The following is an 18,121-nucleotide window of genomic DNA, read 5'->3' on the forward strand; positions in this document are numbered from 1 at the left end:
CAAAACGACTAATTATAAAAAACCTATCTAACAATTTTAATTTTTTAAATAATGAAGATTAATAAAAGATAATAAAAATAACAAAATGTTTAATACTCACAAAGATATACGTTCTGATCTTCAATCAATTTCATATTGAATGTTGAATTATCAAATCATTCGAACTCCCGACCCTTTCGTAAATTTTTCTATGTTACGAGCATGACGATAACGAGGGCATATGATGGTGGGGAAAGAAACGCGAGTTAGAAAGCCTTAACTGTCTCTCGGCCGGCTACAGCCGGTAAAATCGCTTCTCAGTAAACCTTCAGCGGTCGTCGATCGTAGTTGTTGCGCGTTGTGTATGCCAACTTTGAGACCTCGTTTCATCGTTCCCATTAACGAGTAATATTAGACCACTTTTCTCTTCGATATGATGTTTCTTCTACGAATTATCAAAGAGAAATTAATCTCAAAATTAGTATAAATGTGTATTCGTATATTTTGTTTAAATAAAGATATATTAGTGGTGAAACGTAATCATAGTCGAAGTCAGCAATCTTCGTGAAACAAGATTTTGACAATGTAGTGCCGTCAATCGTTTTAAAAAAAAATATATATGAAATATTTTTTAAAATAGTATTGCTAAAAAAAATATCTAAACATCCACGAAGATTATTACATTTATAGATGTATATCTACAAGCATTACATTAGACACTACATTAAGTTTTGCAGAATAATCGCGAATAAATTTTATAAATTGAAAGTTTAACCAGTGCATCTGATACTAACCAGATAAGATAAAAAGTTGAACGTGACGCGAACAGGGACTCATTATCGGCTACCTCGTCCATCGGCAAGTGAAATTTCCTGTGGTTGTGCAAGGAAGTAGGTCGCAAATACACGTTAATGCGAAACAAGAACGAAGCCTGTGAGACATTCTTTCGAAAGTCTTTCGGTGAGACCAAAGATTCAATAAGACCAAAGTTCAAGGCGACTTACTAATTCTAATATAAAACCTAAAACAATCATTACTAAAGTCCATGTATATACAATGTGCACGAAGTATGATCAGAATCACAAGTAGTTATGTCCTTGAATATAACATATTTGCATGTGTTATACAATAAGTGAAGTAAAGACGATACTGCGTACGTTACCAAGAATTACTACGGTTGATTGATCAGGCTGGTTTTCTCGCCGTATGCGCGAACCACAAGTCCATCCATCCTGAAAGATGATCCTCAAATGCTAAGAGCGATTATTATTGCGAAAAAAGGAAAGCGTGTAATTTGTATTCGAAAGTGACACGCGATGGGAGGATGTGAGATCGTTATTTAAAATCAATGCTAATCGCAACGTTCATGCAGCGACACTGTTGGAAGGGAGTTGCCAATGCTGGTTTCTGGATATTTATTAGACAAAGGGAATAATGCAAAAGCATTTGATTATAACTTGGAGCATGCGGTGGTGTGAAAGTAAAATTGGACAATCTTAATCGACAAGAAGCGCAAGAAGTAAAACGTGACAAAACTAAAGGAGTTTCGGATGATGGAAATGGTGAAGGAAAAACCGCGCAGACGAAGTGTGAGCGAATTGCTCAATTGGAGATGCCTAGCTGAATGTAAGGGCGCCATTGCTGGAAACGAAAATGATAGCGCAGGAAGACTTTTGCTAGAGAATCGTAACGGAGAACCAGAGACGCGCAGGCGGAGACGATCCGGTACTTGGCCGTGAGTAAAAAAAGACGTTACTCGAATCTTCCAAGAAATTATAGAAAGGAAACGGTGATGAGCTTTTGAATAAACTATAAAACCCATCCTTTCTAATGATTTCCTGCCAATCCTGCACGAAAAGAATAATTTTGCTGCAGTATCTAAAAATTTAGCTGAATACAGATTTGAAAATAATTTTGTCAGACTATCAAAATAATTATGTAAGATAATTATGTTCGAACTGTTGGTTAGAATATATACAAATATTTTGCATTGTTTTTCATGTTTTAATTTTCATAATTATATTGTTGGTCTAACAAGATTATTTTCAGAATTGTTTCTAGGTAAATTTTTTAATATTTCAACAAAATTTCGTTCTGTGTGTACTTTCCATGACAAACAGATAAGACGATGAGGCTTTATCAATTAGCGGTTTCCAGCAGAAAACAAAATCTTTAAACGTAACTGACCGCTGTATCGCTGAAAGCACATTATTCCCTGTTTCGAAAATAACCAAGTTGCATTTCAGCAAGCGAAATGCGAACGATGATATTAACACGTTAGTAATTTCGATTACAAAACAAATTAGCATCGTCGGATGTTTTGACAATATCAAGCAAAAAATCATTGTCGTAAATATTTGAAATCAACTATAACAAACTAAAACAAAACAATAAATAATTTAGCTTATAATAGCTTATGTAGCGCAATAACTAATGTTTTGTAGCAATTTTAAGTAAACAATATTTTTAAATGAATAAAGTGGATCTAAATAAAATATTGTACAAATATGTATTATACTTTTAATAATAAGTATATATAAAAAATATGATTTAATTTACGACAGTTTCATCAAATTTGCAAATAAGTATTATATAACGAATTTACAGAATAAAGATCAAGGCAAACAGAAAAATTAAATAATATTTAAATCTATACGATATGCTCAAATTTTATATAAATATTCAGATTTAATAATAGAATTTATGAATAATCTATGAAATAAATTTTCATATTTTTGGTAATTCTATCTTGAATTGTGTGATGTATATATTTTTAATATTTTAGATTACAAAAGTAATTTCTTTTTGTTCTTCGTACTCAGAAATAATGGTTAATTTTTTTAATTGATTAAATAATTCTAATCCGGACTTTAATATTGTTTAGAGTTTAATTAAACGAAGTTATAAATATGTAATTCAATTGCAATCTAATGACTAGGATACCTAGCTTTCAGGACACTTCTCAATTTGCAATACCAAGAGATTCTTATTGTCTTTTTATCATTAATAAAAAAATGAATTTTTTATTTCATTATGTGATACTCAATTAATATTGCGAAAAATGTGCACAGATAATAGATCGATTTCTAAATATATTATCGTTAATTCGATATTATTTCATATGAACATCGCGCCAAGTACGAGCAAGCAATTTTACTAATATAAAATCAGATTATTTCACTTTATAAAAGTGAGATCACGTAATTTGACTCTATCTCGCATGTAACATAAGACTCAGTATGTAATAGCTTGCTCAACTCTTTTGCTGTATTATGATATTATCGTTTGAACACAGATATTACAACACTATACGTAAATAATTTAATTTAATTCGTTTAATTTAATCGCAAATTTTAGTTGAATTTTTAGGTAAAAATATATTAAATCGATGAAGAATATCAATAAATTAAATATTTATATACATTAAATATCTATTCATTAAGAGAGAGAGAGAGAGAGAGAGAGAGAGAGAGAGAGAGAGAGAGAATAGCTAATAATACAATTTTTAAATATTTAAAATTTTATTGATGCAAAAATTATTTAATTATTGTAAATTTACAAAAAGTTATTTAATTATTGTACATTTAAGATTCTTTTCAAAATTTTTTGACGTTTTTCATAAATGAAAAAGTGAAAGAAAGTCAAGTGTTATCTAGTTGAGATACTCGATCAAATTTGTCCAGCTCGATCGATCGGAAAGCCGGTAGGATGTTTCGAAGGAAAAAAATACGATTGAAATTAGAACTGAAACAAACAAGGTTGCATGTTTAGAATTGATTGGCGTTCTCGCGCTTGCGTATGTCGTACTATTCGCTGGGCGTCTCGACGTCGGCGTGTTCACCTAAGAGACATTGCTTGGAGAGTTAGTTCCTCGTGGTGTGTCATTGCCGACATGTGCTTTAATCACAGCTGATTCGCGTTATTCTAATTATTACAAACGTTATTTCTCCCACCTGTTTGTCAAGAAATTTAACGTAGACCGATTGTAAAAACAGCACACATGGATGAAGCCGAGTTGAGGTATTGCCTATAAATAAAAAATAATGATTTCTACATCATTAATATAACTCTCTTATAATATTTTAGCAAAATCATACGAAAACTTGTCTTCATCCACTTCGAATATAAAACACGATTATTTCTCGATGTGTCAAATATGAAGGATAACCTTCTAGATTTTTGGAAATTGCGAAATCTCTACGAGTGTGCACGTGTAGCATCAGCGCTTGAATGCTGCGGGAGCACTTCTTGTTATTCCTTTCTTCGAGAACGAGAACGCGTTCACCTTTCACCGCACATTCCATTCGATCCGGCTTTTGCTCGATGAGCTCCTGTATGGCTCGCATCCATGGCGCCTCCGTTGTGCCGTCAGTCGGAATTTCAGAAATTCGCATTCGACGCAATCGATTACAAAACTATTCTCACTGTTTTCTCTTTGTTGATTGGGTCCAAACAGCTCACGTGTCATCTGGAACGGATCACATCTTATGAAGATATATATGTCTTGATTCGATGGCAGATCGGTGGCAAATCTCATCATTACAGATGTTACGTTCTTAATCCAAATGCGATCGATCGCAGCTGTGTTGCAACAATATTACTCGAATTTAATAAATATGATGATATTTAGCACTTCACTATGTTCATCGTAATACAATCGGTTTTTACACAAGAAATCTTATCATTTAGAAAGAGAGCGTACAAATTTCCTCAACTGATCAAGAGTTTTTTCACTTTCGATTTACTAAGTAAAATCAAAAAGTGAAAGAAACTAACATTTCCTTGAATAAAACTAATCTCAAATCTTAAAACTTAATATATCTTGATAGTACATGAACATTCGATGAATGTTCTATAAATATTTATTACAAATATTTGTTATTCTAAGAATGTACTAAAAACGTTGTTAAAAAAATATTCGTGTTCATACAATATTCGAATAGCAAAATTATAAATATTCTATGAACATACGTAGAATATTTTGTACAATGTTCTACAATATCGTACAAATTTTTATGCTCTACGAATATTGTAAGGAATATTCTGTTTATATTTATTCGATTAATCTGGATAAAAAGAATTTTTATATAAGAACGTACATAGATATTTATAAACATATATAAGTACAAATTATTCTTTATTTTTCTATAAAAGAAAAAGACTATTTTATGCAGAAGTAACGTTTATATAAATAACATTCGCTGTAATTGTGCAAAATCTTGAAGAAAGTGCTGTTACATCAGCAAATGTATTCCTAATTTAAAAAATAAATACATTCGAAAAAGTACAGCAATCTGAAAATATCCTCGATTACAGACGTCAGCGCAATATATTTCGTCTAATAGATTCAGTCAAAATTATCATAACGTTTGCAACGTTGTTTCGTTAACACATGTTATCAGGTTACTATCTGCAACATCGATGCGAATTGTGGAACGAGTCATTACCGATCGCCAAGATAATAATTGCAAGCTACTTTTCTATCCAGACGCGTCATTCCGCGCGCAGCCATCTCGCAACTCAGTCGCTGTTATGTGAATTATCGTGATTAAAGTTATTACGAAAAACGTACGCGAAGATAAACACTTAAAAATATTTAACCTTTTATAGTTGTGTAACATTTTGATAGATACGCGTGCGCAAGATTGGCGCTCTTATTAGTTTTAATGGTGAAGTGGAATTAGAAATGTTAAAATAGCAATACTGGAAGCGAAAACAATTTATCTTGTGCGCAATCGCAATGTCTATATCGAGCTGTTGAATACAAAAAAACAGATCATAGTCCAAAAATTGTGTTTCGACTGAAGTTCAAAGCTCGCGCAACTTATTCGAGAAAGACTTTTTATGTGTAAATTTTTCCCTTTGAGGTGAGCCCGACGCGCTAATTAAAAAAAGTCTACTATTTTACCGCAATGTTTTTAATAAAAATACTAATATTTTAAAATTTGCATCTTGGCTCAAATAAGTTTGTTTGTTCCATTTTTTTTATTTAATCATTACAGCCTGAATTTAGAATTTTTTTTAAAAACTAATATTTTCATTAATATCATAAGTCACGTAAATTTTTACTTAACACGTAATAAAACAGCAATATAAAAACAATTTCTCATTGCAATCTTATCTCAAATAATATCTTTGGAAAAATGAAAGCTTGTTATTGAGAATGATTTCGAAGGCCTTTCAACAAACGAAGGACGTTATAATGCCGTCATCTCGAAACGAAATCGAGTCCTAGGATTTATGAATCCGATAACAAGCGAATAAAATGATTTGATCGGGAAAGTTATAAATCCAATAGTGCGATCGCGTTCGTAAAAGTCGTATTTAATCGGAAATTATATAATGTTCTAATAAAATTTAATACAGATAAAAAAATGTTTTTTAATAGAATGGAAGACAATTAAATATTAAATATCTTAGCTTTTCAATATCATCGGAATAAAAATTCATAATGTCAGGTTATATTCAATTTAAGTTATTTTTAATCATTTCTATAGATTGCCACTATACTCAATAAACCGTTAATTTGATTAAAATAATTTAATTCAAGAAATTAAATTGGACTCAAATTAGTTTATTATTTATTAAATTTATATGTTAATAATGTTATTTACTTTAAAACTAAACAATTCAATCACAATAATACATTGATTTACGTTTTGATAGAAATAGAAATTAAAAATAATAAAACGGTTTTCTTTTAATTGGATATTGCTTTTTTGACATCTTATAACAATGTAGTCATATTAAGATTTGTTTTACGTAACTTTAATTTTTTATTAATGCAGATACGTACATTTGTTGCATTCCATTATATCTTAATATTTGATATTTTGATTTAAAAAATTTATATATTTATTTTTATGTGATATTTTTCACAAACATATTATATAGTGGATACATAACGAAACGGTATAAAATGGCACTCCGAAGGAAAATAACGAAATAAATAATTAAAAATATAATGATTTATTTTTATACAGACGTTTTATACATACAAATTTTAGTTAGCGATAGAGCAATTCCGATTTAAAATGTGAAGTTGGATGATGTTAATTTTAGTAACCATGATTTCTTCCTACTAATCATACGCGAATCTAAATATAAATTGTTTTGGCACAACTTTGCTACGAGATCTTGACTATTTTATTACGCGTATACATGTGATACTGTTATGATTCATAAAGAAAGACGTTCATCATAATTCGTCGTTTGGTCATGATACTTCTTAGTATCTTATCAACATTAATCGAATTTTTAACGTTAAATTTTATTTTTTTATATATATTTATTTATTTTATATATTCCTATCGCGATAACTATTAGTTAAATTAATGTTAATTTACCATTTTATCACAAATATCTTGAAGTATTTTGTGCATACAGTGCTGCAAAAAGTTTAACTTAATTTGTGCTAATTTTTTTATTATCTGCAAGATTTGATCGATATGTCTCTATCAAATGTTAATGAAATCAGTGGACAATATGACTTCGTTTATGATGTTGTTGGCCAGTCAAATGTCCCGTCGATGGACAATAATCTACAAAATCGCATCCTCAGGTAGATCTTCCTCGATAATTTCCTCTTATCATAAAAAAGTATATTCTAAATGTTACGATCAGTAATTTTCAAAACTCACTGATAGCAGACATTGGACGCTGACTGGTTGTCTGTAAAAAATATTTAATTGTAAGTTAAAAAAATATCTGCATGTGTGTACACGTATATGTATAAAGTTATGACTCTGGCGGAGTTATTTTAAGCTAGAATCACACGATAGTTGATAAGCATGCATACATGCTAAAATATGTTCATGCATTGAGCGCAGTGTGCTGTATGTTTTTTTTTATTTTTGTATTTATGTCTGTATATTACTTTATAGCTATATATATATATTTCCTTGTACATACCAATGAAAAGATTAAAAATAGTCATGAGCAGATTGATAATATCAACAAAAGTATTTTTTTAACAATTCTACTAATTTTGTAATTATCTGTCAAATGTCAAACTGCATCATCATGCATCAAAGCAAACATAGCAGTATGTTTATCATTCCATAAATCATATGGTTCACTTTTACTTGATTACGTCGTGAAGAAACGTAGAACATAAAACTAGCGAACTTGAGCGTGTTATTATGAAATACATTTTTCTACATATAATAAGAGCATTGCATGATTCTTAATTCATAAAAAAAAAATGACATAAATTGCTGTAGCGAAAAAATTCAAATCTACTAATGTTAAAAAGCTAATACACTAATGCATTATAATTACAATTACTTTATGCATTATAATTACTTTTATCAATAAATAACCAGTTCAGACTAGTTATTGTCTTGACTTAGCATAATTACAGCATGCGCAGCTGACTACATTTCAAATTTATTTTTATGATTAACATATATTTAATATATGATAATAAAATAACCGTTTCTATATATAAATTGTGACACGCTATAATAAATTTCAATTTTAAAATGATATAAATTTTTTATATATTTATTTTGGTGCTTATTCATTCTTAATCAAAATATTTATTTTACATTTTAAAAAATAAATATGTTAATAAAGAAAGATTTTGATACGAAGAAATAATAAATTGATCTTTTCGCCTCGTTTTCCTTTAAAAAATGACTAACGGAGAAAGGAATGGAGAAGATCAGGAGAAGTTCGCTTCGAAGGTCAGAGTCTTGAGTTGAATACACTCATACTTTTTTGTGATATCTCTGTCCAAAATTGGCAAGATCATTCGACGTATCTGATGATTTTTTTTTTATGCTTAACATTTGTTTTCTTTTTATTTTACAGAAGAACGAGAAGTCTAAACGCACCCAGTCCCGTTCAACACTTCGGGCGATGTGGGGGTATCATGAAAACTTCTGTAACGGTTATGTAAGTAACTCATACAATATTTTGTTGGAGACATTGAAAGACATAATTAATTATTACGTAGAATATTTCTATTCTTTCTCTTTAAGTAATTATTTTATTCATACACATAATTTAATGCATTAAAATCGCATTAAAATCCTCGATAGCTCCTCGATGCTCCTATTAGATATTAGTATCACTTACCTTTTCATTACTACGGGTAACTTTAGTCACGCGTAAAGCAACTTCTATGTGCGAAATATTTTAAAACATAACATAAGATATTATATTTAAAACGTTAGAAAGTTTTAGTATATAAAAACATGGGAGATGGTGTCGCAAATAGTTTGATCGCAGTTTGCAGCGATTTCGAAAAAAATTACAAATTTCATGTTATCACTATTATCATTTATTGTTAATTTTAGAACTTATCTCTCTCAGAACACATAACAAAAATTAACTATTAATTATTGCATATAATCACATAACATATGTACAAAATGTTCGGTAAGTTTTGACAAAGCGCTCGTGTGTAGATAGAACGGTAGACTAAACTACATCAAAAAGCTCTTACTATTTTGCAATTTTCGTAATATTTAACAAGATACTAATTATTAAAAATCGCTGAATTTTTCAATAATTTTGACAAAAATTATTTATTTTCTTCTAAAGTTTTGAGAATTTTTTCAGAATTTTTTAGATATCATATATTCTCATGTCGATAAAAATAATTGTCAATAAGAAAATGCAGTATTAAAAAGTTAATAAAAATTCTGAAAAAATTCTTCAAACTCTATGAAAAGAAAATAAGCAATTTTTTATCTTTTTCTATTTTTCTATAAAGTTAATAATATTTGAATAAAAAATATTGAAAACCAATATTCGGTAATTTTTACTAATTAATATCTTGTTATAACTATTGCGAAAATTGCAAAATGGTAAAAGACACACAATTTTCGATTCACAATCAGTTTAGTTCGCTCTATCCACGCACGAGCGCTTTATCAAAACATACCGGACATCCTGTATATATTTGATAAATAATAACGGCAATATTAAACAATAATATAAATAATTTGTAATAGAACGATTATTAATAATAAATAATAATAAAATAATATAGTAATAATTATAATAAATAAAATAATATAGCATACATAAATGTAACAACTAATTCCGGTTTCCTGTACTCCTAAAAAAATCATAATAACTTTGTAAGCCGAACATGTACGCATTTACAGCACAACAAATTCCTCAATCCAAAATAATGAGACTTAACTTAAATTCAACATCTGCAAATATTTGCAATTTTTTATCGAATTTTGAAAAGTTTAATGTTATAAACATTAAATTATTCATCTATGACTACAATTGCAATCAATATTAAATTTAGCACTAAATATAAAAACCTATTAAGAAATTTATCTAATTGAGAGTTCCGGTCAAAATAAATAACAACAATCTTATGTAAATAGTAACGATTAACAACATGTAATCAAAACTACGATGTGTTAATGGTCGAATAAACAAAACTATCTTACTATATACGCCATTGTAAATTAATGTTATCGCCAAATACTAAGTGTAAACCAAATACTTTCCACTGCATGGAAAGAATTTATTCAATTATATAATGTTCAATTAGTATAACAATAAACGTTTCGATCCTATTGTGGATCCTTTTTAATCGCAATAACATTCAATATAATACAATTAAAAATTGATAAGTCATACAATTATAAACTGAACTTTAAAAATCGAATTGTGCGACAGCCGTGTCTTGTGTTGTAGTTATAATAAATTGTATTCTCAGCGTATTCTCATTATAATTACCAAGTTAAATGATAAACACTGTGTTTAGCTCTCACAGCATTATAATTCTTGAATTTATTCTTTGAAGCTTGTCAATTTCTTTTTATTATATTAACGAATTATTGACGAAAATTTATAGTTTTTAATATTTTGGAATGTTTATAATAATGTAAATATACGTTCAAAATACTCAAATTAAATTCTTTATATTTTGGACTTTTTTCGCGCTACTGATTTAAATCATTGCGTCGAGTTGAAAGATTTTCTTGTAAAAAAAGATTCGAAGTACATCTGTATGTATTGTGGCCAGTAAAATCAGCAAATGTAATGAAATAAAATTATTTGCTTTTCATAGGAATTAAACATTATCTAAAATAAAACAGCTTCTGCCGTTTTCATCTAAATGCAAAAAACGTTTAGATATTAAATATTATTTAAGTAAAACAGCTTTTGGTGTCATTTTCAATTAAAATACTTTTTAAAACTAAACATCTTTGAGCGTTTCCAAGTAATATATTTTAAAAAATTAAACATTTATATGTATTTTCGAATAAGATACTTTTAGTAAAGCGTTAACCTCCCTTACAAAAATTGAGTAATCAACACTAAAAAATAATAATTAATATATTTAAAATAATAATTAATATAATTAGTATATTTTTTTAATGGATTAAGTAATTTAAAAAATATTTTATTTTTGCAAATATGTAAACACAAATGATAGTATGTTAAAAAATTTGTAACTTTTGATCATATCAATGAAATCTAATAATTAAAAATTGAAAATAAAGTTCATAAAATAAAAATATTATTAATATTAATATTAATCGAACTTTCAAAATTAAAAAATACAATACAATACATGGACAATAAGAGTATATACACAGCACAGATATTAGTGCGCGAATTTCTAAAGTTCATAAAGTTCATAAAGTTTAATAAAAAAATATATGTCAACAAATTTTTTTTAATTACAAGTTCGAGACATGAAATTATAATTTTGAAATTTATAAAAATATACATTCGTATAAAAAAATTGACACTTAAAAAATTAATTTTTTATTTGAAATCTATAAGCTCATACACTTTCATAAAAAAATACAGAATAACAATTTCAGAGAACGAAAAAATCGTAACATCTCTTCTACAGAACAATTTGCCATTATTTATATTTATTTTAAAATAAAACTGAATAATTTTTTGTTACATATACGTATTTTATTATAAAAATAGTCAAGAAACACGAAAAAGATCATTTCCTTAGTTGTATGATAAACATGCGTTGCGTGTAAACAAGAATTATTTGTGTTCGCGCTCGATTTTGGATCTGCCCACTGTTTAATAAGAAAATAACGCCCATTGTTAGGATTTTACGAGCACCTTCTTCCATCCCACAAGTTTTTTTTAGGAGCAAACGGTGCGACCATACTCATTTATTTTCAAAATATTCATTAATTTTAAAAATCGCATACAAAAATCGCACTTAGATACAAATGAACTTCCGTTTACACAGTGAGAGAGTAATACTACTAATGTTTATATACTATGCGCCGAAAATGTCTTAAATTGTTTATCTGGAGATGAGTAGAATAGTCTCTAATCTTGGTTTATATGAAAGAATACCTTTCTTAGCTTTCTAAATTTTTCTTACAATGGAACATGTATTCATTAACATTCATTAACAAACTTTTTAATCATATATTTTCTTGATGTTCTAACAAAGATCTTTCACATCTGGGTCCAGATATGACAATATTTTAACAGAATATAATTCAAATTGAACCATTATAAACTGACTCCAAAGAAGAGACGAAATGTATTATCGTAAATAATACACCTTCATGATATATTTTTTTACTTACTCAACTAGCTGTTTTGTGTCTATTTGTGCAATAATTACAACGCTATACTTATATTTATCGGTTTCTTTATTAATGTTTTAATATTGTGAATTCTCATCGAACTTATTGATTAAAAATCAATTCAAATTCAGACATTTTAAATTTAGCAGTGTACTGACATTGGAACACTTGAAAAATTTATTTATCTATGTTCGACACTTTTTTCTTATCATGGAAAATAATAATATATTAGGCTATTGTATTTAGCGTAATCGCTTTGAGTACATGTGCGGCTCATACAGCCACGTCATATAATGCATTTCGTAGCAGACCATAACAAAAAAGTTAAGTTATAAAAAGAATATTTCACATCATATCATCGCTCAGATTTGCAATATCCGTAGATCATTATCACAGTTAATTATTGATTAAAAATAATAGTATTATTAACTCCCAAAACATATGAGCGTATAAGAAAAAAAAATCTACGTATATAACGCTTCATTAGGTTGATGTTCGCTTTTCTTAGTAGAAAAGGCTTAATCTTCATTAGCAAACAATCATATCAAGATGTTAATCGCATTCATGTAATAAATGTCGAACACACTAGAAATGACCGACGAAACTCATTTGCGTTTCTTTTTGCAAGGAATGATGACTAAGCGTGACACTATATATACTGAGAGAGCATTTTAAACGTAATTATTTGTTTTTGTCTATTAGTTAACTCTTATGTTAAAATTATATCTATCTTAGTACTTTTTCTAAGATAATTTCTAAGATAATTAATATATTTTTTAGATGATTATTAACAAAATAAATTTAATCAGGATTGTAGCAAAATAATATAAAAATAGCATACATTAGATTACGTTCGGAAAGTGTTTCTCTTTTATTCTCTCTCTCTCTCTCTCTCTCTCTCTCTCTCTCTCTCTCTCTCTCTCATTTATCTTTATCATTTACTAGTTATAAAATAAATATAAAACGACGTAATAACATGATAACCCGTTTCTTGAACGAAGCCTATGTACTTTATTCTTGTATTATTTTATGCTACAACCCTGACTAAAATTAATTTGAATAATTACTTAAAAAATATTATTTTTAAATGCACATAATTTTATTGTGGAACAAAAGTCTATATGTAACTCTATATGTGTGTACGTATGTATACAATATATGTATATATAAAGATTTCATATTTATATGTTCATAACTCTGATTTATTTCGTGTAATAAATATCTGCATATCAAAATTTTGGAAAAAGTTAATAATGGACGTTTCATCATGAATATGATAATCTTCTGAGCTCAAAAAACACGTTTTGTATATACAATAAATCAGATGCTGACTGCGTGATTTCCCGCGCCTGCATGCGACGAGTAAGCGCGTGCGCGACGTTTCCGTTTAAATGTCTATCTTTTACTTGAGTTAGTAAGCGCGCGTTCGTCAACCAGTGGTCAGTACCGCATCATGGTTGGAACATCAAGGTAGGTAGATTGCCGCACGATTTTTTAGATGTTCAGATGGTAGTTGACCGTTTCTCGTGACAAGATCGTACTTCCTTAAACATTGATTAATAGTTTCAAAGGATCGCTTTTTGTTAATACAGTGATAAAGTGCCCAGTGAACATAAATTGAAGTTTTTTTTTATGAAGAAGAGAAAGTCTTATATACATATTACTAGTGTTAAGTGTGTTTAAACATGAATTGTCCTAATTATTCTGAAATTTTTGTTAATATGGTGAACTCGCTGTAAGCTTTACTCATTTTTTTTTTAATTAACTTGCATCAAATTATACATAATGTCACAAATTATTATTATATAATTAATTGGAGTCATATTTTTAATCTTTCAAATGTTATTTAACTTATGAAATTGAAAATTTAATTCTTTAATTTTTAACAATGTGCTCTATTTTTTCTTTCTCTGCTTTTTTCTAGAAAATATTTAAAAATTATCCATTAAACATTAGTAACATGATCAAATTTTATAGTCCACTTTATTTCAATCAAGTTCGTGAAGTTTGGCAATCGGACAAGTTATTGATTCCCTACTTGACTCTGACGCAAAAATATATTTTAAGATTATCTGACAAATATTTAGAATTGGAACGACATATCAACATTGATAATTAAATTGTAATTACATATAGTATACTAACCGAATATTCGGGAAAAATTAAAAAAGCAACTCGAATGTACTTGGTGTACAAAAAACACATGCGAGTTAATTTGAATTGAAAAAAAACGAAAATTATTGGTATTAGAACATAATTAAGAAAAGTCAAATTAACGAATTAATAATTAAATACATTGAAACATTTTATTGACATAAATTGTCAAATATAATGAACGAAACGTTTTAACTATACTCGCAACAGTTATCTTTAGCTATATTTATACATATAGGCAGTATATGATAATAAATATTAGCATTATGAAACTACATCTATATTAAAAAATTAAAATTATTATATTTAAAAATTAAATTAATTATTACATATACAGAAAGTGACTATCAGAATCTAATCTAAGAATAAGATATAAGAAATACAAAATATATTTCAATGTTAAAAAATTTTTGTTTAAATAAAATATTTCTAGTCAATTACAAATAATACGAAATGTAAATAAAGATAATGATGGATTAAGGTCACGATAAAAGTAACAGATAAATTTCTTAATTATTATATATCTTTATTATAAAAATATAATGCTGTTATTATTATAGAAAAAAGTAACAATTTTTTTGAAAAAAATAATGATGTTATAAGTGACTTATTATAAATCACTTTCCCATCAAATTCCTGCAAATATATTTCGCTTTATTCAATGAATTACATATAACTGCCTATTTTTCTCTTTGAAAAATTTCCTTTGAGACAAGTTTTGAAAGGGTTTCATGCAGTTATCTAAGACATGAACTAAGATCATTAAACAAAGCGGAACTTACATATAAGAAGATTTGAAACGAATTTTTCGAACAATTCGGAAAATTATATATTATTAGGTTAATCTAATAATATAATGTACAAAAAATAATTTGTTATAAACTTAATTATGCTATCTCGCAAGAAATCCTATAGTAAATGATAAAAAATTAGATCGTATGTCAGTAATAATAATGTAGATGATATCAATGATGTCCTTATTTTTTGAAAAAGAAATAAAATTGCATTATTAAATTATCAAAAAAAATAATGTGTGAAAACACTTAATTTAAATGTAAACGAGAAGACAGTGTATAAAAAATTAATATAATGTCTGATAAGATTTTGACAAAGTTTCATGCTGATAAAAATATTGATAGACAAATGAAATTCATTAAATGAACTGTCATATAACCATATGTCAACAAATTATTATAAGAGAGTAAGTCAATTTTTAACAATTGTTAAGGAACACAACAAGTAAATAATAATAAGAATCGTTAAAAAATTGAATATTTTCTAAGGAATTAATTTCATTTCGTTTTACCATTAATTTTCATTTTCTTTTACATGTAGCAGAGATCAATCTTTTATTGTAATTAGATTCGGAGTCCAATATTTTAACATTCTTTTAACTAAAAAAATGATTAAATTCTAAAATTGTATATTCTGAATAATTATGACGATTCTAATTTTATATTATTAATATACTCCTTGATTTTTGTATTAAGCTATCTCTTTGTTTATTGACATCGCAGTTTTCATGATAAAGTTTGTACACACCATATTATTAGAACTAAACTCAGTTTATTTTTATTCTCTCTAATTTACGGAAGTTTATTTAAGCTCTGAAATCTACAGGAAATTATTAGTCTTTATAATTAGTTAACGCATAATACTCACAATAAAATCGTCGCATTATATTTGACATCATCAAACAAATTACTATAGATTTATTTATTTTTCATTGACAAATAAGTTGTTTATTTCTAATCAGTTATCATATAAAAAAATTATGATATCTGTGGACATTAATAATTTGCAATTTTAAATATTTTAAATGTCACTTGAAATTTCCATTTATGTTTGATTTCAAATTTTCACAAATATTTGAAGAAAAAATATAGTTTCCCAATTTTTTTATTTCACTGCATTGTCTTTTAATCAATCATTGTTTACTACATTCAATTTTACAAATTTTTATTATTTGATATGGATGCAAAAACTATATATCTAATCTTTTTATAGATTATGCACAAACTCAATGTAATGTAATAACATATTTAATGCTCATAAACAGTAAATGAAATTCATTGGGACATTAACACTTTTTTATATTTCATCAGTTGCCTTTGTCTCTTTACTTCGATTGTTTCTCAATGTTTGTATAGTACAATGACAGCTAGCGAATAATTAAACGACCTATTATAGAATTAATAGTAATATAGATACGTAATATAGACCATTAAGAATGTAAAATTTGTTCTTCTGACCCATGCTGCGTAAAATATAATTCAATCTTATTTGAACCTCGATCTATGAAAAATTTGTTTTTATAAAATACTCTATGAAACATAATATTGATATAAGAAATGTGAAATAATAGTTCAGTTGATAATTATCATAAATTAGCAGAGAAAAAAAAATGTAATGATAGAATCATAATAGTTTTGCTTGCTTATTTCAGGACTATTCAAGACCCGGCCTCTCAGAGGTTGACGTGGTACAAACCACCTCTCTCTGTTTTGGTTATTAAGAAAGTCCGTGATTCGTCAGTTCTATTACCGTTTATCCAGTTGGTCACATGGTTGATAGAGGTAAATATTAATACGATCATTTAAAATATCGAAGATTGCGATTTCGATATGCCTATCTCGAAAGGTTGATTAACGGGCTCACAAATTGTCAACAGCACATTTATTATAAAAGTTATTATAAAAATTAATTCACTTTATTTGCATGAAAAACTACCATAATTTCTCTCTCTCTCTCTCTCTCTCTCTCTCTCTCTCTCCAATTCATACTTTCGTCACGTATTCTTAATATTAATTTCATATTATATAGTATAGTTGTATTTACTAATTCTTACATCTAGTACATATTAAAAAAATATAAAAAAATATAATCTGATATGATATATATTATAATTATCTGTACGATGTAAAGTAGTCATTAAAGTAATTAGTTTATACATACATGTATAGTATATAACAAAAGTAAGTAGCATATATTCTTAATGTTTGAATATTTTTTTTTCTAAAAAACTTGAGATTTAGGGGCTCCGCGGAATAAAAAGATCAGAGAACAGAGAATAAGAATTTCAATCTATGAAACTGTATTCCACGATACATGATTTTTGATAGGTTGAAATTCTTATTCTCTGTTCCCTGTTTCTTTTATTGTACGGAGTCTCTTAGATATCCTAGATAAAAAGCGAACATTTATTGTAAAGTAAACATTCGTTTTTTTAAGATTTTTTTTTATTCGTATAGATTAATTGTGACGCGTCAGAGTTGTCTGCTGCGTATAATCAGTGACGAATGATTCCGTAAATGCTGTAAATAATATATTCTTACCCTCACCTAATAATTTTGCACGTATTTTGTATTTATTCTGGGTAGATAAGATATAATGCCAAAATTTTATTATATATATACATATATATATATATGTTGTGT

General features: G+C 27.5%; 1 protein-coding gene across 9 annotated transcripts in view; it reads left to right on the plus strand.

The window, feature by feature from the left end:
- The window catches only part of LOC108690454 (NAD kinase-like), a 28,966-nt gene that overhangs the window by 6,544 nt on the left and 4,301 nt on the right, over window positions 1-18,121 (plus strand). For 3 of the 9 annotated variants that reach the window (XM_018197755.1, XM_018197757.1, XM_018197759.1), the window contains 2 exons: window positions 8,794-8,877; window positions 17,131-17,260. In XM_018197755.1, the coding sequence (XP_018053244.1) occupies window positions 8,794-8,877; window positions 17,131-17,260 (214 nt within the window). Of the gene's footprint in view, window positions 1-614; window positions 1,715-5,582; window positions 5,847-7,382; window positions 7,541-8,793; window positions 8,878-13,964; window positions 14,001-17,130; window positions 17,261-18,121 lie in introns of those variants that run through there. The other 6 variants (XM_018197752.1, XM_018197753.1, XM_018197756.1 and 3 more) reach the window with 5 other exon arrangements.

This window comes from Atta colombica, unplaced genomic scaffold, assembly GCF_001594045.1.
Source record: "Atta colombica isolate Treedump-2 unplaced genomic scaffold, Acol1.0 scaffold321, whole genome shotgun sequence".
NCBI classification, from domain to species: domain Eukaryota; kingdom Metazoa; phylum Arthropoda; class Insecta; order Hymenoptera; family Formicidae; genus Atta; species Atta colombica.